This window comes from Camelus ferus, chromosome 33 (assembly GCF_009834535.1).
Source record: "Camelus ferus isolate YT-003-E chromosome 33, BCGSAC_Cfer_1.0, whole genome shotgun sequence".
Lineage (NCBI taxonomy): Eukaryota > Metazoa > Chordata > Mammalia > Artiodactyla > Camelidae > Camelus > Camelus ferus.
Window position 1 is genome coordinate 12,918,970 of NC_045728.1, and position 18,393 is coordinate 12,937,362.

The window sequence follows — 18,393 nt, forward strand, 5'->3', positions numbered from 1 at the left end:
CCAGCACTCTGAGGATTTAGTTTCAACAGCTGAGGATCTCTTAAGTAACGCCACCCAGTGTAGGTCCCCTGGGGAGTCTGAATTGGTCTCTGGGCCCTTCCTACTCAAAGTGGGGTCCCCAACCAACAATGAGAACAGGAAAAGTAGAATTTCAGGTCCCATCCTGCACCTGCTGAATCAGAACCTGCATTTTAGTAAGATCCCAGGGCATTTGTGTGCGTAGCGTTTGAGAAGCACTGCCCTAGTCAGAGCTCCTCGAAGTATAACCCACAGACCGGCTTTCAGGCAATTTACCAGAATTACAAATTGTCGGGGCCCCGCCCTGACCCCCTGAATCGGCTTTCCGTGGGTAGGGCCCAGGAATCTGTTCTCATAACTCCTCCAGGGGAGCCTTCTGTACCCTAGAGCTGGAGAAGCACTGCTTTGGGTGGTGTCCACGTGGAGTCCTTGTTGACTCCCCTGCCGGCCGGCCGGCAGGTAACCCAGGCGTTTAGTCACTCTGAGCTTCCTTTCTCTGCAGGTGCTGCATCTCCCCCCCAGTTTCAAGGCTTCCCCTCCCGCAGTGCCATCTTCCAGCAGCAGCCTGAGAACTGTTCCCCGCCTCCCAGCGTGGCACTAACCTGCTTGGGCATGCAGCAGCCTCCCCAGTCACAGCAGGTGACCATTCAAGTACAGGAGCCTGTGGACATGCTCAGCAGCTTGCCCGGGGCAGCCGCAGGCTCTGCCGGCCGGGGCGTCTCCATCAGCCCCAGCGCCAGTCAGGTTCAGATGCAGCACCGCACCAACCTGATGGCCGCCTTCAGCTACGGGCACCGGCCCTTGTCCAAGCAGCTGAGTGCCGACAGTGCAGAGGCCCACAGGTAAGGCTGCCCAGAGACACCCAGCCATCTCTCCAGGTGACCCGGGTGGGAGGAAGCCCCTTAGCAGGGTGATGGAGGAGGAGGAAAGGAGGAGCCTGACTGAGCTGTGCTCAGCCTACCTTATATCAGGGTGGTGGGTTTGGGATGAACTTGAAACTTATTTATTGACCCAGGATCAAAATGCTAATGAGACAGAGGAGATAAATAACAAGGCTACCTCACTGTGTGTCCCCAAAGAAGGAAACAGCTGATTAGAGGAGTTTGTAAAAATGCCAGTTCCCCTTGTCCTTTCTCTGTCACTCATATTCTAAGAGATTGGTACATCTTAATAGTTCAAGTGATGGTGCTGCCTTCAGGCCATAGCTGGATGCATTGCACACAGTGCCCTGAGTCCCTTGGAAGTGACAGGATGAGCGAGTGCGGGGGTTGGTGGGAAGGACTCATACGTCCCCGTCTTCCCTGCCGCCCCGCGGTTCTCTGTACCAGCGGGGCTTCCTACTGAGGAGGAGTGGTAGCAGTTCCCCAGGGGAGTCTAGCACACTTGTCGCATGGATGCCTGGTACTCACTCCCTTTTGTGTCTGCAGCTTGAACGTGAATCGGTTCTCCCCTGCTAACTACGACCAGGCGCATTTACACCCCCATCTGTTTTCGGACCAGTCCCGGGGTTCCCCCAGCAGCTACAGCCCTTCAACAGGAGTGGGGTTCCCTCCAGCCCAAGCCCTGAAAGTCCCTCCACTTGACCAGTTCCCCACCTTCCCTCCCAGTGCCCATCAGCAGCCACCGCACTACACCACGTCGGCGCTGCAGCAGGCCCTGCTGTCCCCCACGCCGCCAGACTACACGAGACACCAGCAGGTGCCCCACATCCTCCAAGGACTGCTCTCTCCCCGGCACTCACTCACCGGCCACTCGGACATTCGGCTGCCCCCGGCAGAGTTTGCACAGCTCATTAAAAGGCAGCAGCAGCAGCGGCAGCAGCAGCAGGAGTACCAGGAACTGTTCAGGCACATGAACCAGGGGGATGCTGGGAGCCTGGCTCCCAGTCTCGGGGGACAGAGTATGACAGAGTGCCAGGCTTTACCGTATCAAAATGCCGACTCGTACCACCACCACCACGCCAGCCCCCAGCATCTTCTACAAATCAGGGCGCAAGAATGTATCCCACAGGCTTCCTCCCCGACCCCGACCCACGGGTATGCCCACCAGCCGGCGCTCATGCATTCGGAGAGCATGGAGGAGGAGTGCTCGTGTGAGGGGGCCAAGGATGGCTTTCCGGACAGGAAGAGCTTGAACACGTTGACCAAAGGCTGCCACGACAGCCCCCTGCTCTTGAGCACTGGCGGACCTGGGGACCCTGAAACTTTGCTAGGAACCGTGAGTCACGCCCAGGACTTGGGGATCCACCCATACCAACAGCCAGCTGCCACGTTCAGTAGAAATAAGGTGTCCAGCCGAGGTAAGAGTCCCTGCGAAGTGCCCTCCTGGGCCAGTCTGCCCTAATTCAGTTAACGCAGCAGCGTTACCTCCCTTCAGCTAGTGCTCTGTGTTCCGAAGAGAAAAAGAATTTTCCTGAGAAGACCTTCACGACCTTTTAGAGGCAAAGCATATAGGAAGTGGGTATCTGGTAGGTGGGGGGGGGGGGTCTGCTTTCAAAATGAAAAGAGAGTGATGGAAAACTGACATTTAGATCAACAGTAAGATGTTTTACCTGTTTCCCATATTCACTCTGTAGTTTCTTGGAATCCAGAATTTCTTGACTGTCGTGAAAATAGCTGTCTTTAACTTCTCCAGTAGAAAAAAGTCAGCCAGTGCTGAGGAAATAGGATTTAGTGTAAATAGCATCAGACTAAGAGTCAAAGCACCCCCGTCCTGGACTCGCCTCTGTCACAAATGCGATAACCTTGTCACTTAAACCCAGGGTTCTTACTTTCCTCATCTCTGAAAAAGGGGCAGGAGGAGCAATGGTCTTTTGCAGAGTATTTGTGAAGGTTAAAACATGCATATATCTGTCTGTGTTTATACATAAAGTTTGTGTATGTGCTGGGGTGCGGGAGGCATGCTTGATAATCTGAATGCACGATATAAATAATATGCAGATTATTCCTCTGATCACTTTGTTAATAAGCTAAATACAGACTATTACAGCATCGTAAGGGGCCCCTGCCATTTCATGTAGTATCTCTGTGTAGTTAACGAGTGCGTCCGTCTCAGTCAGAAGGAGATCTGGATTACCACAGGTACGTTACACTCAGGAAACGTTGTTCCTCTCCTGTCGTCGCAGTCATCGTACACAAAATCTGCACTGACATCTGTCCTATCATCATAAACCCTGAAAGCAAGTTTCTCCATAAAATACACACCCTGAATCTGGGCACATCTTCCATACTGCCCTTCTTGGAGCTACCTGCCTCTCCTGGCCTGTCCTTTAAAGTCAGCACACAGAACTCAACTCCTGGGGGACTTGGGTTCCCGACACAGAGCAGGACAGAAGACCTTGCTCTCAATCAGTGTACGTGAAAAAGACCCGGGGCCTTCAGGGTGTGCTGTTTAAGCACCAGTAGGCATGTGGTTCCAGTTGAATCCTGGGCTTTTGAGCAGATGGGTGCCGTCCAGTTCCAAGGGCTGCACCAGTCAGACGTATTATGTCCACCTATGGCTGCTGTTATTTCTAGGTAGACATAGCATAGTGAGAGGTTCCAGGACCAGGTCACGTGTGGATTGGCTGACAGACCTGGTGATGTTTAGGCTTTGGGGAAAAAACTAAGGAGAGCCATCATACCTGTCAGATGAAACAGGATTAGACCTCTCTGGGTTCATGTTAAGGGGCAGAACCAAGATCAGGATAGAAGTTGCAGCAAATTTCAATTCTCTGTGAAAACCTTTATAAGAACTTTCCAGAATAGGCCACTGCGGCTGGGAGTATTCTCGCAGAGGCAGGCTGATGGTACCAGGGATGCTGTGGAAAATCTTCCTGTGTGAATGACAGCTTTTGCCAGAACAGGAGGAGAACCAACATTTCCATACCGTGTTCCCGGTGCCAGACGGTAGACCCTGTTCATATAGAGTCCTGGTTGTATGGTTTGTGTTGGTGAATGAGGTCAGGCTTGTGGAAGTTTTGATAAATAAATGCATAAAAATGTAAATTAAAAAAAAGCCTATAAGGTGGTGACTCTCATTATCCCATTTTATCAGTGGGACAACTGATTAAGTAATTCAGCCCCAAGGTTCACAGCCAGGAAGTGGTACTGAACCCGAGGGTCCAGCTGATGCTTGCTAAGCATGCCCTGGGTGTGCAAGGCTCCAGGAAGGAGTGAACGAGCAAACAGTGCACACTCCCCACCCCCCACCCGGGTTGCCTTGTAGTAAAACACCTTTTGAAACAGTTTTCTGCAAAAATGATTCTCTCTAATTCCCTTCACTTTTCCCTCCTGTGTGACTCCCATGTACAGAAAGACCGGGGGGCTTGAATTCACCTGTGTCCCCCAGTTGTCAGAGGAACCCCCCTTTTGGCTTGTGGTTGGTACAAGGGCCGTGAGAGCCCCCGAGGCGGGCGAGGAGACCTTGGTCAGAGCTGGGGGGTAGGGTTCCAGCAGCCAGTGACACTGGAGCTGGGTCTCGGTGGATGAAGTGGATTTTGCCATTTGGATTTCAGGGAGAAGCCAGAGGAAAGACCAGTGGGTGGGACTTTCTCAGGGATGTCTTTTGCGGGTAAGCAAGGTGCCTTGGTTGGTTTGAAGTATAGTCTCCATGAAGGAATTAGTAGACGCTAAAGGCAGAGGTTTCCTAAAATCCAGAGTATGAGCGGGATCCGCGGCCATGGGCCACGAGAATGGTGGCCCTGGCTCAGTCGTCCTGGCCGCTTTCAGTCAGTTCACTTCACTTCAGCCCCAAACTCCAGTCATGATTCTTTTGACGAACCCCTCCTACCTCTTCCCCAGGCTGAAGGACTGTGATTACCTCTCTCCCTCTTCCTTCTCCCTGCCTTGCATCCACCGCCATCACCACCATTATCCCCTACAAACATCCTTTTTGGTTTCTGGAAGAACCAAGCTATAAATGTACCCCTGAAGGTTTCAGCTCAAAACCGTCCTGTCCTTGTTGTCTCATTATCAGTTTTGCTGGTATCTTGCCCCAAAGCCCTCTTTTTTCTTAAATCTCCTTTTCCTGACCTTCAATGCAAGCTTTCCTAGAAGCTGTAATCTTAGCTCCTGCCCTGTTAGCTGCTACGTGGTTGAGATGATTCTTTCTTCTCTCTGCCTGGTTTACTCTGAACTTCCTCTTTAACTTCACTACAGAGTATGCCTTTTCTTGAATACTGTTTCACCTTGCCTCTTTCTAACTTCTTTCTACTTCTGTTTTGAGACTTTTGGAATCACACTTACAATTAACTTTAACAAATAAAGCCACAAGTTTCTTACCACTTGAGTTTAGCATCCAGCATAGGGAAATAATGCGATAGAGGAAAAATGGCCTTGGGAAGCCCGAAGCTGCTCAAGAGTGAGTTAGAATCCCTCTGGGGATGTGCATCTGTGTGTTAAAACAATTTCTTATCCTGAGGCGTCCCTGCTGTCCTCGCCGTAAACAGCACGAGTTTACTCCGGGACCATGGGAACCTCTCCTCCCCCTTTTCATCTGTGTAGTGAGGGATGTTAGCTAGATGCCCTCAGAGGTGTTTGTGGTACATCTGCTCTGGGCGTGGTGCCCTCAAGTCAGTTATTCATTTATTTTTCACAGTCACCCTGGGTGTGTATTCAGTGAGCCCTTTTACAATAGAAACTAGGCTCTCCAGTCTCCTGCTTTAACCTGACATGATTCTATTCTTTTAAAAACTTGAGAGAGTGCACAGTTTTATATCAGCAAAGGATCGTCATATAATTTGCTGCTCCTTTTGCCAAGAAAGGGTTGCAATGCTCTCCCCCGACCATCCTGCAGGCGCGTAGGGGCAGCTCATCCTGGTTTATCTCTCTGGATAGTGGGGAAAGTCCACTGTCACCTTTAACAGTACCTCGATCTCCGTGTAGTTGCACATTGGTCCCAAAGCAGTTCATCTCTTATTTCTATGATAGAGCAAATTCAGTGAAATTTACTGAATGATTAGGGCACACAAGACTGTATGGTAGGTGCCGTGGGAAATGCAGGGATGAAAAGATGGCAAACCTGCCCTCAGGACGCTTATGCTTTGAGGTGGGGCGGTGGGGAGGGGACACAGACTCATAAACAGCTCTAACACGAAGCCCTACAGAGTGAGTGCTGTGAGAGTTACGATGAACAGAGCTGGTGATCTCCTTCTAAAATTTCTTGAGGGTAGATGGACAGGGATCGCTGATGTTACCAGGGAAAATTAAATGTCATCCTGTCAGCATCCACGGTTACCTGTTTCCTTTATGGCCATTTGCCACCAATGGGGACAGGGCCAGGCGCCAGCAGAGCACTGAGCAGCAGCACGCCAGAAGTCTGGTGGAAACAGGTAGACGTTTGGGCTGGACATGCCCCATGCTGCCTGTAATCTCCCTGCCTGCCACTCTGGCCGTAGAAATCAGGGTTATCTTCCTTCTGTAGTATTACATACACTTGATTTTTTTTTTTCACCTGGCAAACAGATATAACAACCAGTTTGCACAGTGAGATTACCAGCTTAAGCTCACAAAGCAAACCCTGTCCTCGCCTCCAGGCCTGCTTAGCTTCAGCAGTATTGGTGGATGGCAGGCCTTGGAGGTGGGTTAAATGATGACGGACCCGGAGGGTTTACCCCTCTGAACCTTTAAGAGGGATATGTACACATGTCATTTCTCTCATTTTCTCTTAACACCCAGTAAATGAGTAAAGGACAGTCAACATTGACAGATTCAACAGAGAGTTGTGCAAGCCGCCCCCAAGTTCCCTGGGTGGTGGGAGGGTGGATGGGCGGTGCGCCTTGTGTCTGCTTGTGTATCTTCTCCCCTTGCGTGATCAGATGGTCATCCTCTGCTCTGTGCTCTCTCAGCTTCACTTGGGTAAACACCTGAGAATTCTGCTCTCAGAAGCCCCCTTTCCCCGTTATTTATATATACTCTGGTGAGCTGGCCAGTTCTTCCAGCTGCTAAATTGCCATAGAAATGCCAAAGCTTTGAGCCTGAATTCCAGGTCCCTTGGTCAGTGGGTTGGTCTGTTTACTGCACCTTACCCCCTAGCCTGGTCAGTGGGTCCCAACTATAGAGTGTCGCAAGGGGCTTCTAGACTCAGGACTCAACACTCTTACTAAAAATAATACTTTTCTTGTGTAGACCTTTGCAGTTTAGTAAAGACCCTTTCATGTGTGTTATCTCTTGAGCCCCCAAACAACCCTCATTTTTCAGACGGGGAAACTGAGGTTAGGAGAGATTAAATGATTTATGCAAGTTCATCCACTGTTTGTGATGGAGCTGGATCCTGACTTCAGGTTCTCTGAACTCCTGGTCTTATGATCTTTCCTTTTTGCCTCCAGGCCTCCCATTCAACACCTGCCAAGCAGAAGGTGCCAGTCCTTCCAGATCTTTGACCTGTGGGTTATATTGAAACTTAAACAGACAGAGCGCTGGTTTGTTCCCCAACTCCTAGTAAAATGCTTCTTTTTCATCTAGTTTTTAGCTTACTTTGTCTTTCCTAAACCAGAGGCTTCTTTCCTGGAAATTAAAATTTCCGTGACTGCTTTGTTCACTTACGTAGGGGTAAATTGTCCCCATAATTCTGGAAGTTGGGCTCTGTGATACAGTCTTTCTCTTGTTTGTTTTTGTCACCTGGTTCAGTGCGCCCCTGTCCACTCAGAAGCAACATTTCTGGAATGAGTATAACTAACAGCAGTCTTTACTGAGCTCTGACGGTGTGCCCAGCTCAAGGAAGCCCTTTGCATACCCGTGGAGTAAGTCCTATTTTACAGGTGAAGAGACCCCAGGAAGTCGGGTCATTTGCCTGAGATTCCCCTCCCCAGGAATTCTAGTGAAGCCGGGACCAAGCCCGGGTCTTCCTGACCCCGGAGCTAGTGCTTCTGAGCTCTGAGCCGGACAGCCAGGGAGGCCCGCTGGGTGACCTGCTGAGCAGTGGCTTGCTCTGTCTTGGTGGCACTTTCAGGCGTGTTGGCATCGGACCTGAAGGCTATGAAGAGAGTAGCCAAGGAGGACAGGACCCGCCGGTCGCTCCCGAAGGCAGGCCTGAAGCGGGGATGGGGGTTTGGGTTTGGGTTTGGAGAAACCCCATTCTCAGGAATAAAAATAAATTTAAAAAAGAGAGATGGGGGGAGGGTGGGAGGGAGAAGGAGACTTGGCATACATGCCCGACAAACACACTGAGGACTTAACCATTGTGTTAGCTTTGCCATTTCCTTGCGTTTGATAATCATCCTTTAAAAATCTTGAAACCAGAGAGCTCTCGCGTCTGTCTCGGGGAGCGTGGAGGGGCAGCTGGGGAGGCTTGCTTCCGGCTCTGTGACCCCAGGGAGTTGAGTGGATGGGGTTAGCTATCAAAGAAGAAAATAGAGGCATTCGAAAGTGCTTCGAAAAAGTAAGCAGCAGCTATTCATGTGGTTTCTTGGCCAAGCAGACCAGAGAGCCAGGCCCTGGCTCCGCAGGGCCAGCGCTGCACCTCTTCCTGCCCTGGAGCCGGCACGCGCCCGCCAGAGGGGTCCGCTGGGTGGGTAGGACGGTTCCCTCATCCCACAGAGCGAGTCCTGGTGTCGGCTTCCTTTCATCTTCCTCTCTCTGCTGGCTTTTAGCTTTCAGTAGCGCAAGAGGTGACTTCTGGCTGTTCCTTTGACCTCTTTGCTCAAAGAACTTTCAAAAGATTTGTCGCTTGCCTTCACCTTTGGTAGTTTGGAAGGTCCCCCTCCTCCCGTTTTTCTCCGGAGTGTTTTTGCGTTACCAGCAACCTACATGCCGCTTAGTTCCCCTCCCTTCCCATCCTGCCTCAGCTCCTAAGCCCAGGCCTTCACCTTGATCATTTTAAGGAGACCATTTGAATATAGAGACCTGAAACTCCTTACCCAGCACTCCAGCAGTACGTTTTACTTTCATTATTCAAATAGATATTGGGATGGTACACTTAGCATTAGGGCTGTATTTCCTATGAAAAATGATTTTTAAAAATCTGGTCTCGCCAAGGTTCAGTTCCTCAGGAGATAAGCCCAAGCGTTGCCAAGGTGCTTTAACCCAGAAAAACCAGCCAAGCAAACAAAATGTATGTTCAAGTGCTAGGCTCTTGAGGACTAGAGCCGAAAAGTGCTGCAGGAGGATCCTGTCCCTGCAGGTGTGGCCCCGGTATTCTCCTTGGCCATCCTTGGTCAAGGAGAAAGTCAGTCTTCTTGAATTCCTCTTTCTCTCCAAAATCCAGTCCATAGGGTTGCATGACTCTGACAGGTTACTAACCCATGTTAACAGAGCATTTATTAGTATCAGTTAAAGAGATAATTATTAAATACTTACTGGATATAGGACAATGTTCTGGAGTACCGAAGGCTCACGGACTATTCTTGTTTTCGGAGAATTTAGTCTCGAATGATTAAGACAAGTGCACAATTGAACATGGTGCCAGGAATAATGTTAGAGTAATCAGAGTTCAATAAAGTCTCCTGCTGTTTAAAGGGAGAAAAGATCTATTTCTGTTTGAAAGGGAAAGCTTCATAAGGATGACAACTTAGGAAGTGCACCTGGAAGGCTGAGCTGATTCAGGCTGGCAGGGATGGGAGCAGGAGAATCAAGCATTTCCAGGGAGAGCGAACAGCGAGAGCACAGGCACAGAATCGTGAACGAGAGGGGAAGAGGCAGGTGGTCCCATCTGACTGGAGCTTGGCATGTAGGAGAGAGTCGTGTGAGTTCCATTGGAAGAGAGGCTGGGACAGCACTGTGAAAATGAAGCATTGGGGCTCCCCTGTAGAAAGATGAATCTTTGTAGGGTAGTGGTACAGGGATGGTTAGGAGGCTGTTAGAGACCCAGGCAAGAGGTAAGAGGACTTCAGTAGAAGCAGTGAGGTTGGAAAGAAAGGGCCAGATGTGACCAGCATTGCAGAGGCAGATTCTTTAGACTTAAGGCGACGTGGGGCCAGGAGTAAGGAATCAGCAGGGACCACCCCCACCCCCTTGCCCTGGCTCATACCCAGATGATTAGGAAAACAGTCACCAAAACAAGGATGTCTGAAAGAGGAGCTGGTGTGGGGGAAGGTGATGCATTTACAAGTGGACATGGTAAGTGTGAGTTGCTGGTTAGCTATCCAGGGAAAGATACCCAGCAAACAGTTAGAATTGTGGACCTGGAGCGTGAAAGAGCATTTCAGTAATTCTTTACATAGAGACAGTAGAGTTGAAGCCATGAAAATTGCTGGTATTGCCAAAGTAAGTGTGGGGAGAGGGAGGAGGTCAAGGGTAGAAATGTAAAGAGTGCAAGAGCCATGGGCGAGGACGTGGAAGCAGCAGTTGGAGACATGGAGGAGAGGACTAGGGTTGGCCGAGGTGGGAGCCAAGGACGGAGAGAGAAGGCATCCACAGGATGGAGGCCATCCTTCCAGGCCAGAGGTCCTGAAAGCTCCAGGAATGCTTCTTCTGTGCATCTCGGTTTGGGAGCATAGCACTGTCAAACGAACAGAGAAAGGAAGGGAAAAGACGAGGTTCAGCATGATCCAGCCAACCACCAGCACGCAGGATTGTTTTCCCCCAAGGGTGTGATCCCTGCATGGAGAGGCTCAGATTTGCTATAGGACTTCAGGTTGGCAGGCTGGCCCAGGCTCCTCTAGACATCACCAGCCTGCTGAGGCTTAGCAGAGAGTGCCCCCGTGGTCCTCACCCTCACTCACTGCCCCTTGCAAGACATGTCTGTGATGAGTAGACAGTGTTGGGAGAAACTCTTGAGTGGGCTGATCCCATCTTTCTCTGTCTCCTCAGAGTCCGTCATAGGGAACTGCATGGAGAGAAGCTCTCCGGGACAAGCAATGGAGCTGCCAGATCACAATGGACTTGGGTACCCAGCACACCCCTCAGTCACTGAGCACCACAGGGCCCGGACCCTCCAGAGACACCACACGATCCAGAACAGTGACGACGCTTACGTATGTTGGCCCCCTCCTGCTTCTCAGAAGCGGGGTGCTACCCGTCCGAACCTTGAAAACAGCACTTAGGAACGTGGGGTAGCCCCTCCAGCTCCTTCTCCTCCACCAGAGTCAGCACCTGTGGGCGCTAAGGGAGCGTGTCTTTGAATCACCGTGACGGACCAGCCCTGAACATCAGGAGAATCTCAGTAGGACCTAAACTCCACATCCTGGACTGAGGAAACAGGAGTAGTTGCCCTCTGTTCCCTCTAGTCTTAGCTATTGAACTTCTCGCCAGTCTAAGCTCAAGCTCCAGCAAATGAACCTTTAGGCTCTTGGTTAGTTTCCCGGCAGTTACATTGAATTTATTCAGATAAAGGAAACGAATCTGCTTGGCAGAGCTTAGGGCAGACTCCTGGGCAGCCCTGTCTAATACAGCAGCAGCTAGCCACACGTTGCTTTTCCATCTTAAATGTAATCAGCGCAAAATAAGACTGAAAACTTAGTTCTTTAGTCACACTAGTCGCATTTCAGGGCTCGATAGCCCCTTGTGGCTGGTGACTCTGTATTGGACAGGGCAGATAAAACCTTCCCAGCCTTGCAGGAGTGCTGTTGGACGGTGCTGGTCTAAGACGGGCTCCTCATGGTGATGAGATAGGTCAGAAATCTGGTTTTGGAAGGCCATGTAGGTGTCAGGGACATCTGACCACCAGCTGAGATTCACCACCACCACCCCACCACCACCCCCGCCATGGGGGAGGCTGAGTCGGCTTCCCGCACTGTCACGTTGCAGGGGGAGGGACTCTGGGCGGTACCGCTTGGGGGTGGTGAGAAGTCCCCCTTTGCCTGGGCTCTTTTGCAGGGAACAGCCATCTCTAAGGGTCACCGAGAGTGGCACATTTTCTGATATCCTTACTTCTCTTCCTAATGGTTTCCTGCAGGTGCAGCTGGATAACTTGCCAGGAATGAGTCTCGTGGCTGGGAAAGCACTGAGTTCTGCCCGGATGTCTGATGCGGTTCTCAGTCAGTCCTCGCTCATGGGGAGCCAGCAGTTCCAGGATGGGGAATGTGAGGGTGAGGGGCATTACACAGGGGGCACCCGGAGAAGTTCCTGGAGGCACCCCCTTCCATCTTCACCAGTGACTGCTCCCCTCTCTGTAGAAAGAGTCCATGGGAAGCCGCAGCATCCCCCCGGGTTCTGGACACAGAACCGTCCCCCACTTCCCTTCCACCCAGTGTGAGTGCGTAAAGGAGCTCGCCCCCTGGTTGAGTGCAGGGGTATCACATTTCTGTTTGTAATGCTTTGTTAAGATACTCCTTCAATAACTAGTTTTCTGGTTCTGATTAGAGGGCACCATGCCCTAATGTCTGCCTCTCTTTAGAACCAGTAAAGGAGGGGTATCATACAGATAGAAAGCGCAGGCCTTGGAGTGGACGTGCCTACAGTAAATCCCAGCTGCTCTTTACTGGCTCCACAGACAAGGCGTTTGGCCTTTCTGGGCCCCAAGGTCCTCCTCTGTAAAGAGATTGAAATAATAGAGCCCTTGTCCTGGATTGTGCCCTGAGCATTAAGTGGCTTGGGGGTTTAGAGCGCTTAGAGCAGTGCCCAGAGCACAGAGGATGCCTGGGAGGCAGCGTCGGCCCTGACGAGTCTTTCTGCAGGAGTTCTGCTTCTCCCACAGCACAGTAGTGGATCATGCTTGCCAGTGGGAGGCAGAAAAGGAAGAGGGAAAAACCGACACCCAGGGCCGCAGGAAGAACCCTGGTCCCCTGTCACAGTCACTGCCAAATTGAGGGCCTGCTCTGAGCTAGAATTCAGGGCTCACGGTTAGGCTACAGAATATTCAGACTTTCTTCCTCCTCTCCCTACCTCTTGCCTACCTGCCTCCCCCTCCCTCAGCTCCCTGTGGATCTGACGTGTTCTTTCTGGTCCGGCAGAACGTGGGGAGAGCCTCGGAGGTCACGAGCACCCAGACCTGACCGATGGCAGCCAGCATTTAAACTCCTCTTGCTACCCCTCGACGTGTATTACAGACATACTGCTCAGCTACAAGCATCCTGAGGTCTCCTTCAGCATGGAGCAGGCAGGCGTGTAGCAAAGAAACAGAGAGTGAGTATCACCCTGGGCAGAGCCAAGCCAGCCCTTTGGCCCAGTGCCAGCTCCTGATGCCATCAGGAGCTTCCTTCCATGTGACTTTGAGCCAGTGAACTTGACACCGCTCTTCCCTTCAAGGTCTTTGTGTCTTCCTGCTCCTTCATTGAGCACTCTGCTAGTTGTCCTGGGGTGGTTGGGGGCATCCGGAAGAAAGGCTGGCCATAATCCCTTGGTTGAATGATGGGGGGTTAGACGTGTTAGCGGGGCCGTAGCCTTCATATAGCAAGTGAGCCACAGCTTCAGAAGACAGAGCTGCCTCTGGCCAGGGTAATGGGAAAGGAGGTGGTCCTTGAACTCAGTCCTGAAGGATGAAATTCAGCAAGAAAACATGTCTAGCCAGATTTTTTAAGGCTATGCTGTAAGTAGCAAAATATTCCAGAAATATGTGATCAGAGGCCAGTGACAGAAAACAGTTTGCCTGGAGTAATGTCTAAATGTACATAGTAGTTGGTATTAGTTATGTCTTTGAAAATTCATTGACAGAAAAGACAATGAAAGTTAAAAAACAGTCTGGCAAATCCGTATTAGAGCCTCAATATGGCAAAACTCTTAAAGTATCGGTAAAGTGACCCAGTTGGGTCTTTTATTTTTTAAGTTTTCAATGGAATATTTGAGTTTTTCTCTTTTCAAACTAATTCCCTGTGTCTGCTCTGTTGCAGGTTTATGTACAGCGCGGGGATGAAAAGGTTGACTTTAAACCAACAGTATCTAGCAGCATCGCGCCAAATTGCCATTGTGTTTCCCTCCACCCAGAACGTTGGCTCCTTTCTTCACATTTAGTTCATCAGTGTGCTGTTCTTTTGGGTTCTGAGGGGGGTTTTGCCATGTTTGCTTGTATGACCAAGTCACCAAGGAAATAAACAGGAAATCCATGTTCGCCACCTTCTATGAAAGTGTATTTGGTGTATTTGAGTTGGTGGTTTTGGTTTGGGTTATTTTTAGTTTTTTTTTTTTTTTAAAGTATGTTTTCTTTTGGAGGTGATTTTCTTTCTTTCTTTTTTTCTTCCTTTCTTTCCTTTTTTTTGAGACAGAAGAGCAAAGCAGTTAGAGTTCAGTGGCCAGGGGCCCCGAGCCACTCCCCTCTCCAGCCTCCATCCACAGAGCTCCCTCCAGTCCTCGGCACTGCTCTTAGCAGGAGCAGAAACTAAAGGATAACATCCTCTGGAATCTTAGCGGCTGGAGAAAGAGACAGAGGAAGGGGTGATAGCCTTTGGCCCTTGGAGAGCAAAAAGAGACACCCCAAGCCTGGAACTGGAGAGGTCGTTCCTGCTGGGATCCACTGAAAAATGTGTCTTCCCCAGCCAAGGTCATGTCGGAAGGTTAGCATGGAGACGGAGGGTGACTTGCGCTGATGGTTGCCAGTTAGAATGTCTCGGTGTGGGCCTTCTCTTCGGTGTGTGACTCAGCTCCCCTCTTGTAACCTGGAAAGTTGGTTGCCTTTATCATCCTGCCCGTGGACTGAACACCCAGCAGTGGCACACTATGCTTCTGTGTTACCTTCCATTCTCATTTTAGATTGTGCTATAATAAGGATTGTTTCTCCGTATATATATGTATATATGTGTATACATACATATATATATATATATAATGCTTTTCCCTTCCAGCCTCTTGGTCACCGACAAGAAGAACAGGAGGTTGTCTTGGGTCCTGCCTCTCTCCTAACCTTCTCCTCCTCCCCGGGCAGCCTCAGCCCCTATTTTAATTCTTGATCATGTAGGAATTGTTTTTGGTAAATGTTGATATTATTGTTATTATTATTGTTATTATTATTAATAAATAAAAACAAAAGGAATTTTTGTTTAAAAGAGAAATGTTTAACCAGATTCTGTTCTATTTGAATTGTGACTTGCACCTTTTGTTCAAAATATTTTATTTAGACGTTGCAATTGTGAGCAGTTCTCACTCGTGCCAGTGACAGACGTAGTGGTCTCCTTCCCCAGCTGAAGCAGTGCAAATGCAGTAGCTATTGTTTGTGTCATTATCTTTATTTTTCTTCACTGTTAGAAACCAAAGTCTTCTCTGCTGGCTGGGGGCTGACAGAGGATCTGGTTATCTCCTTCTGATCTTCAGAACAAGAAAGAGATGTTCAATATTCTGCCTCTTGATCCATTTTTCTGGGAAAGCAGAGTAAAAGGTCCCCAGGCCTCCTCTAGTCTTTCATCCTGAATTTGCACAGAGGAAAGCGGGTGCCCAGTGGGGCCATCCTGATGTGGCCGCCAGGATCCCCGCGCAGCTTGGCCTTCTCACTGATATTGGCAGCTCGGCTCCTGGACCCGACATCCCTCGAGTGGGTTTCTGCAGTGCAAGAGCCTTTCTTGGGATCTCTCCGTGTTTCCATGGTCCCCGATCTCCCCTCCACTTGGTGGGGTCACCAACTACTCACCAGAAGGAGCAACTGAGCAAGCCCGAACAGCCACTGTTGACTTCTCTGGGCTGTTGCAACTCTGATGCCCCCTGACGGCCCCCCACCACGGGCTCAGCCTGTTCTGTTCACACGGTCCTGCGCCAATGGAGGAGCAGACTGCCGCCCTCCAGCGACCGCCCAGGTGAAAGCCAGTGACCCTATTAACCGTGCCATCTTGCGAACTACACTTTTAAAAAAACCATTGCTTTGTATTGTAGTAACCAATATGCGCAGTATATGTTGAATGTATACGAATATACTTTCCTATTTCTGTTCTTTGAAAATGTCAGAGTATTTTTTCTTTCTCATTTATGTTGAACTAAAAAAAGGATTAAAAAAATCTCCAGACCCAAGTTGCAGTAAGACCTTTAGTCCTTTTTTTCATGTGGACACTTACATTAGTAACTTAGTTGGAAAGTCGGGGATTGTGACAATAAAAACCTGATTATGATCTTTTATGCTGATACGTTATTTGCCTTATGGTTCGTAGTCTAGTCGGGAGAAACCATCAGGCACATAGAAGCCAGAACACTGGAGGCTGAAGACCAGCGAAGGGTGGGGCTTTGAGCAATCCATTATCTCACCCGCCTTGTGAGACAAGCATTCTCTAGAAGCCTGAGCTCAGCTCCGCACTGGGTCCCCAGACACCTGGCTTGGACTCTGCCCTCTCAGAAGGGAGCATTTGAGTTTGCTGAGCCAGATGAAGAACAGATTCCTTGAGAGGACTTTTGAAGGAGTAGAAGGAAGGCCTCCAAGAGCTGGCACAGGCTGGGGCCTTCATGGGGCACCCTCCATCAGCCCCGTGACATGATCACCAACTAAGTGTTAGTGTAGAAGGGGACTTTTCCTGTAGTTTCCCCCTTTTTCCACACCTGGACTCCAAAGGGCAGGGTAGAATTTCCAGCATGGTCCCAGCCATGGCTAAGAGACAGCTGATTGAAGGTCTTCTATGAAGAAAGGTTACTCAAGCTGAGTTTGTAGAAAGACAAGTGAGAGGAAGGAACTTACGAAAGCTTTCGAGTGCCCGGTAGACCAGAAAGTTGCTGTGGGACTACTTAGGACAGAAAGGAGCCCCCTCAGGAAGGGTCTTCTAGAAATCACCTGCGTCTGTACACAACCCCATGAGAGGCTGGGAATGCCCCTGAAACCAAACAGCGATAAACCCAGATGCCTTCAAACAATCTGTAAGAACCTTCTGCAGTAGGTGCCACGCCCTCCCATAGTCAGCGGGGATGCCTTTGAGATGAGCTCAGAACCCTCACTGCCTCCCAGATACAGACCCTGAGATCTGAGCTCTGGAAGATAGGAGCTTGCTGCTCTTTCTTTGTGACAGCCCCACCCTGCTCCAGCCACACGAATCAAGAATTCAGAAGGCTGGTGTGCCTGCCCAGGAGCCAGCCCTCTGCTCCTGCTCTGGCATCATCTTAGTCTTCAGGGCAGGAGGCCAAGAGAAAACCGCGTTTGGTTGGTTTAAGACGCCCTGCCCTCAGGCCTAAGCTGGGGCTCCAGCTATCACCAGGATCTCAACGAAACTGCCAAATAGTGAATAGTGGGGGCAGGAGACGGGTCTCCTCTCTCCCCTGGTCAGTCCAAACCTCCTCAACCTCACATCTCCCATCCCATCCTGCACCACATGCTCTCAGGGTGAATGTTCTGAGCAGGGTCCGTGGTACAAGGCTGAATGCTCCAGGCTCTTGCGTCTGACCCAGGGCTGCTCCTTCAGATGACCCTCCACCTTCTTGGTGACCCTTCCTTTGGTGTGCCAGTGTTGTTCACTGAGCAAATATTTGTTGAGTGTCTGTTACGTGCCAGACCTAGCAGGGGACAGAGTCCTCCCAGTGCATACTGACCAGTATGACGTTGGGACATCAGTTGTGAAATGAATGGCCCATCATTCTGAGTGAAATCCACTCCTACAGCCAGCCACACTCCCACCCGTGTCAGGGGACCCACTACAGAAATGGTCGCTCCAGAGACTCCCAAGATCGGGGGAGAGGGTGGTGGACTGAGGGCCTACACGGATACCTGCTAAACAGCCAGTCCAGTCCAGGCTCATGGTGCCTCCAGCAATGACTGCCTGGACCACAAGTCTGGTCCTGAGATGCACTCGTTTGCTGTTGGTGGTAGTTTTCACATAAGCCTCTGTCCAGAAAGACTTCCTCCTTCTCCAAAATGTTAGTAATGAGGAGCTCAGGCTGGTTTAACCGACTGTCTTAAAGTGAGGTGGATTAGACGCACTCGGGAACAAGTATATTGAAAAGGATGCTTCCGCTTGATAGGACGCTGTCAAACAGCACTCCCTAGCCCAGTGCCGTGAGATCCCCACGCCAGGAAGCTGAGGAGTCCTGGGCTGGGGTCAAGAGCTGTGGGAGTCAGGGGCCGGCTGCTGGAGACCAACAGGCAACCATCAGAGAACTAGAAGCCAGGCCCCTTCATTCGCTTCCTGCCAGCAGCAGCACTAATGACTGAAGGGCGCGGGGCAGCTCTTAGCAGATCTCAGCTGCAGCCTTGTCATGGGCAAAGCAAGGAGAGGACCTGGCCTGCTGGCCTGAGAAGGACAAACTAAGTTAATTGTGAAACAGCTTTGGCCACTAAAGAACCGTGCAGGTGTCAGATGCTAGGTTACCATGGTTATTTCAGTGATGAGCCAGAGCAGGGCAGAACAGCGGCAAGTACTTGGAGTCCAACTGGTAAGCTTCTGAGAGCCTCTGTGTACTGGCTGGGCGGAGCTCTACCCCCAAACAAGAAAGGAGCTTCTCTTGTCCTGAGACACCCATGAGCTGCCGCAGCAAGGTCCCGGCCTCCCTCCCACTCCCTAGACAACAGGCAGAAAGCTGGGCTGGCCAAGTGGCAGCCTCCTTCTCTGCTGGGTCCGCAGAGCCCTGGGGCTGGGTCAGTCCTGGATCAGAGCCCCCTCATCTCAGCATCGGCACGGCAAGGCGA

The 18,393-nt window shown here is 50.5% G+C and overlaps 1 protein-coding gene across 4 annotated transcripts in view; it reads left to right on the top strand.

The window, feature by feature from the left end:
• Positions 1-15,906, top strand: part of SIK3 (SIK family kinase 3) — a 212,255-nt gene extending 196,349 nt beyond the window's left edge. For 2 of the 4 annotated variants that reach the window (XM_032472294.1, XM_032472295.1), the window contains 6 exons: positions 521-860; positions 1,446-2,317; positions 10,746-10,909; positions 11,830-11,962; positions 12,827-12,998; positions 13,703-15,906. In XM_032472294.1, the coding sequence (XP_032328185.1) occupies positions 521-860; positions 1,446-2,317; positions 10,746-10,909; positions 11,830-11,962; positions 12,827-12,984 (1,667 nt within the window). In that variant the 3' untranslated portion in view covers positions 12,985-12,998; positions 13,703-15,906. The remainder of the gene's footprint in view (positions 1-520; positions 861-1,445; positions 2,318-10,745; positions 10,910-11,829; positions 11,963-12,826; positions 12,999-13,702) is intronic. The other 2 variants (XM_032472296.1, XM_032472297.1) reach the window with 1 other exon arrangement.
• Positions 15,907-18,393: the final 2,487 nt, after the last annotated feature.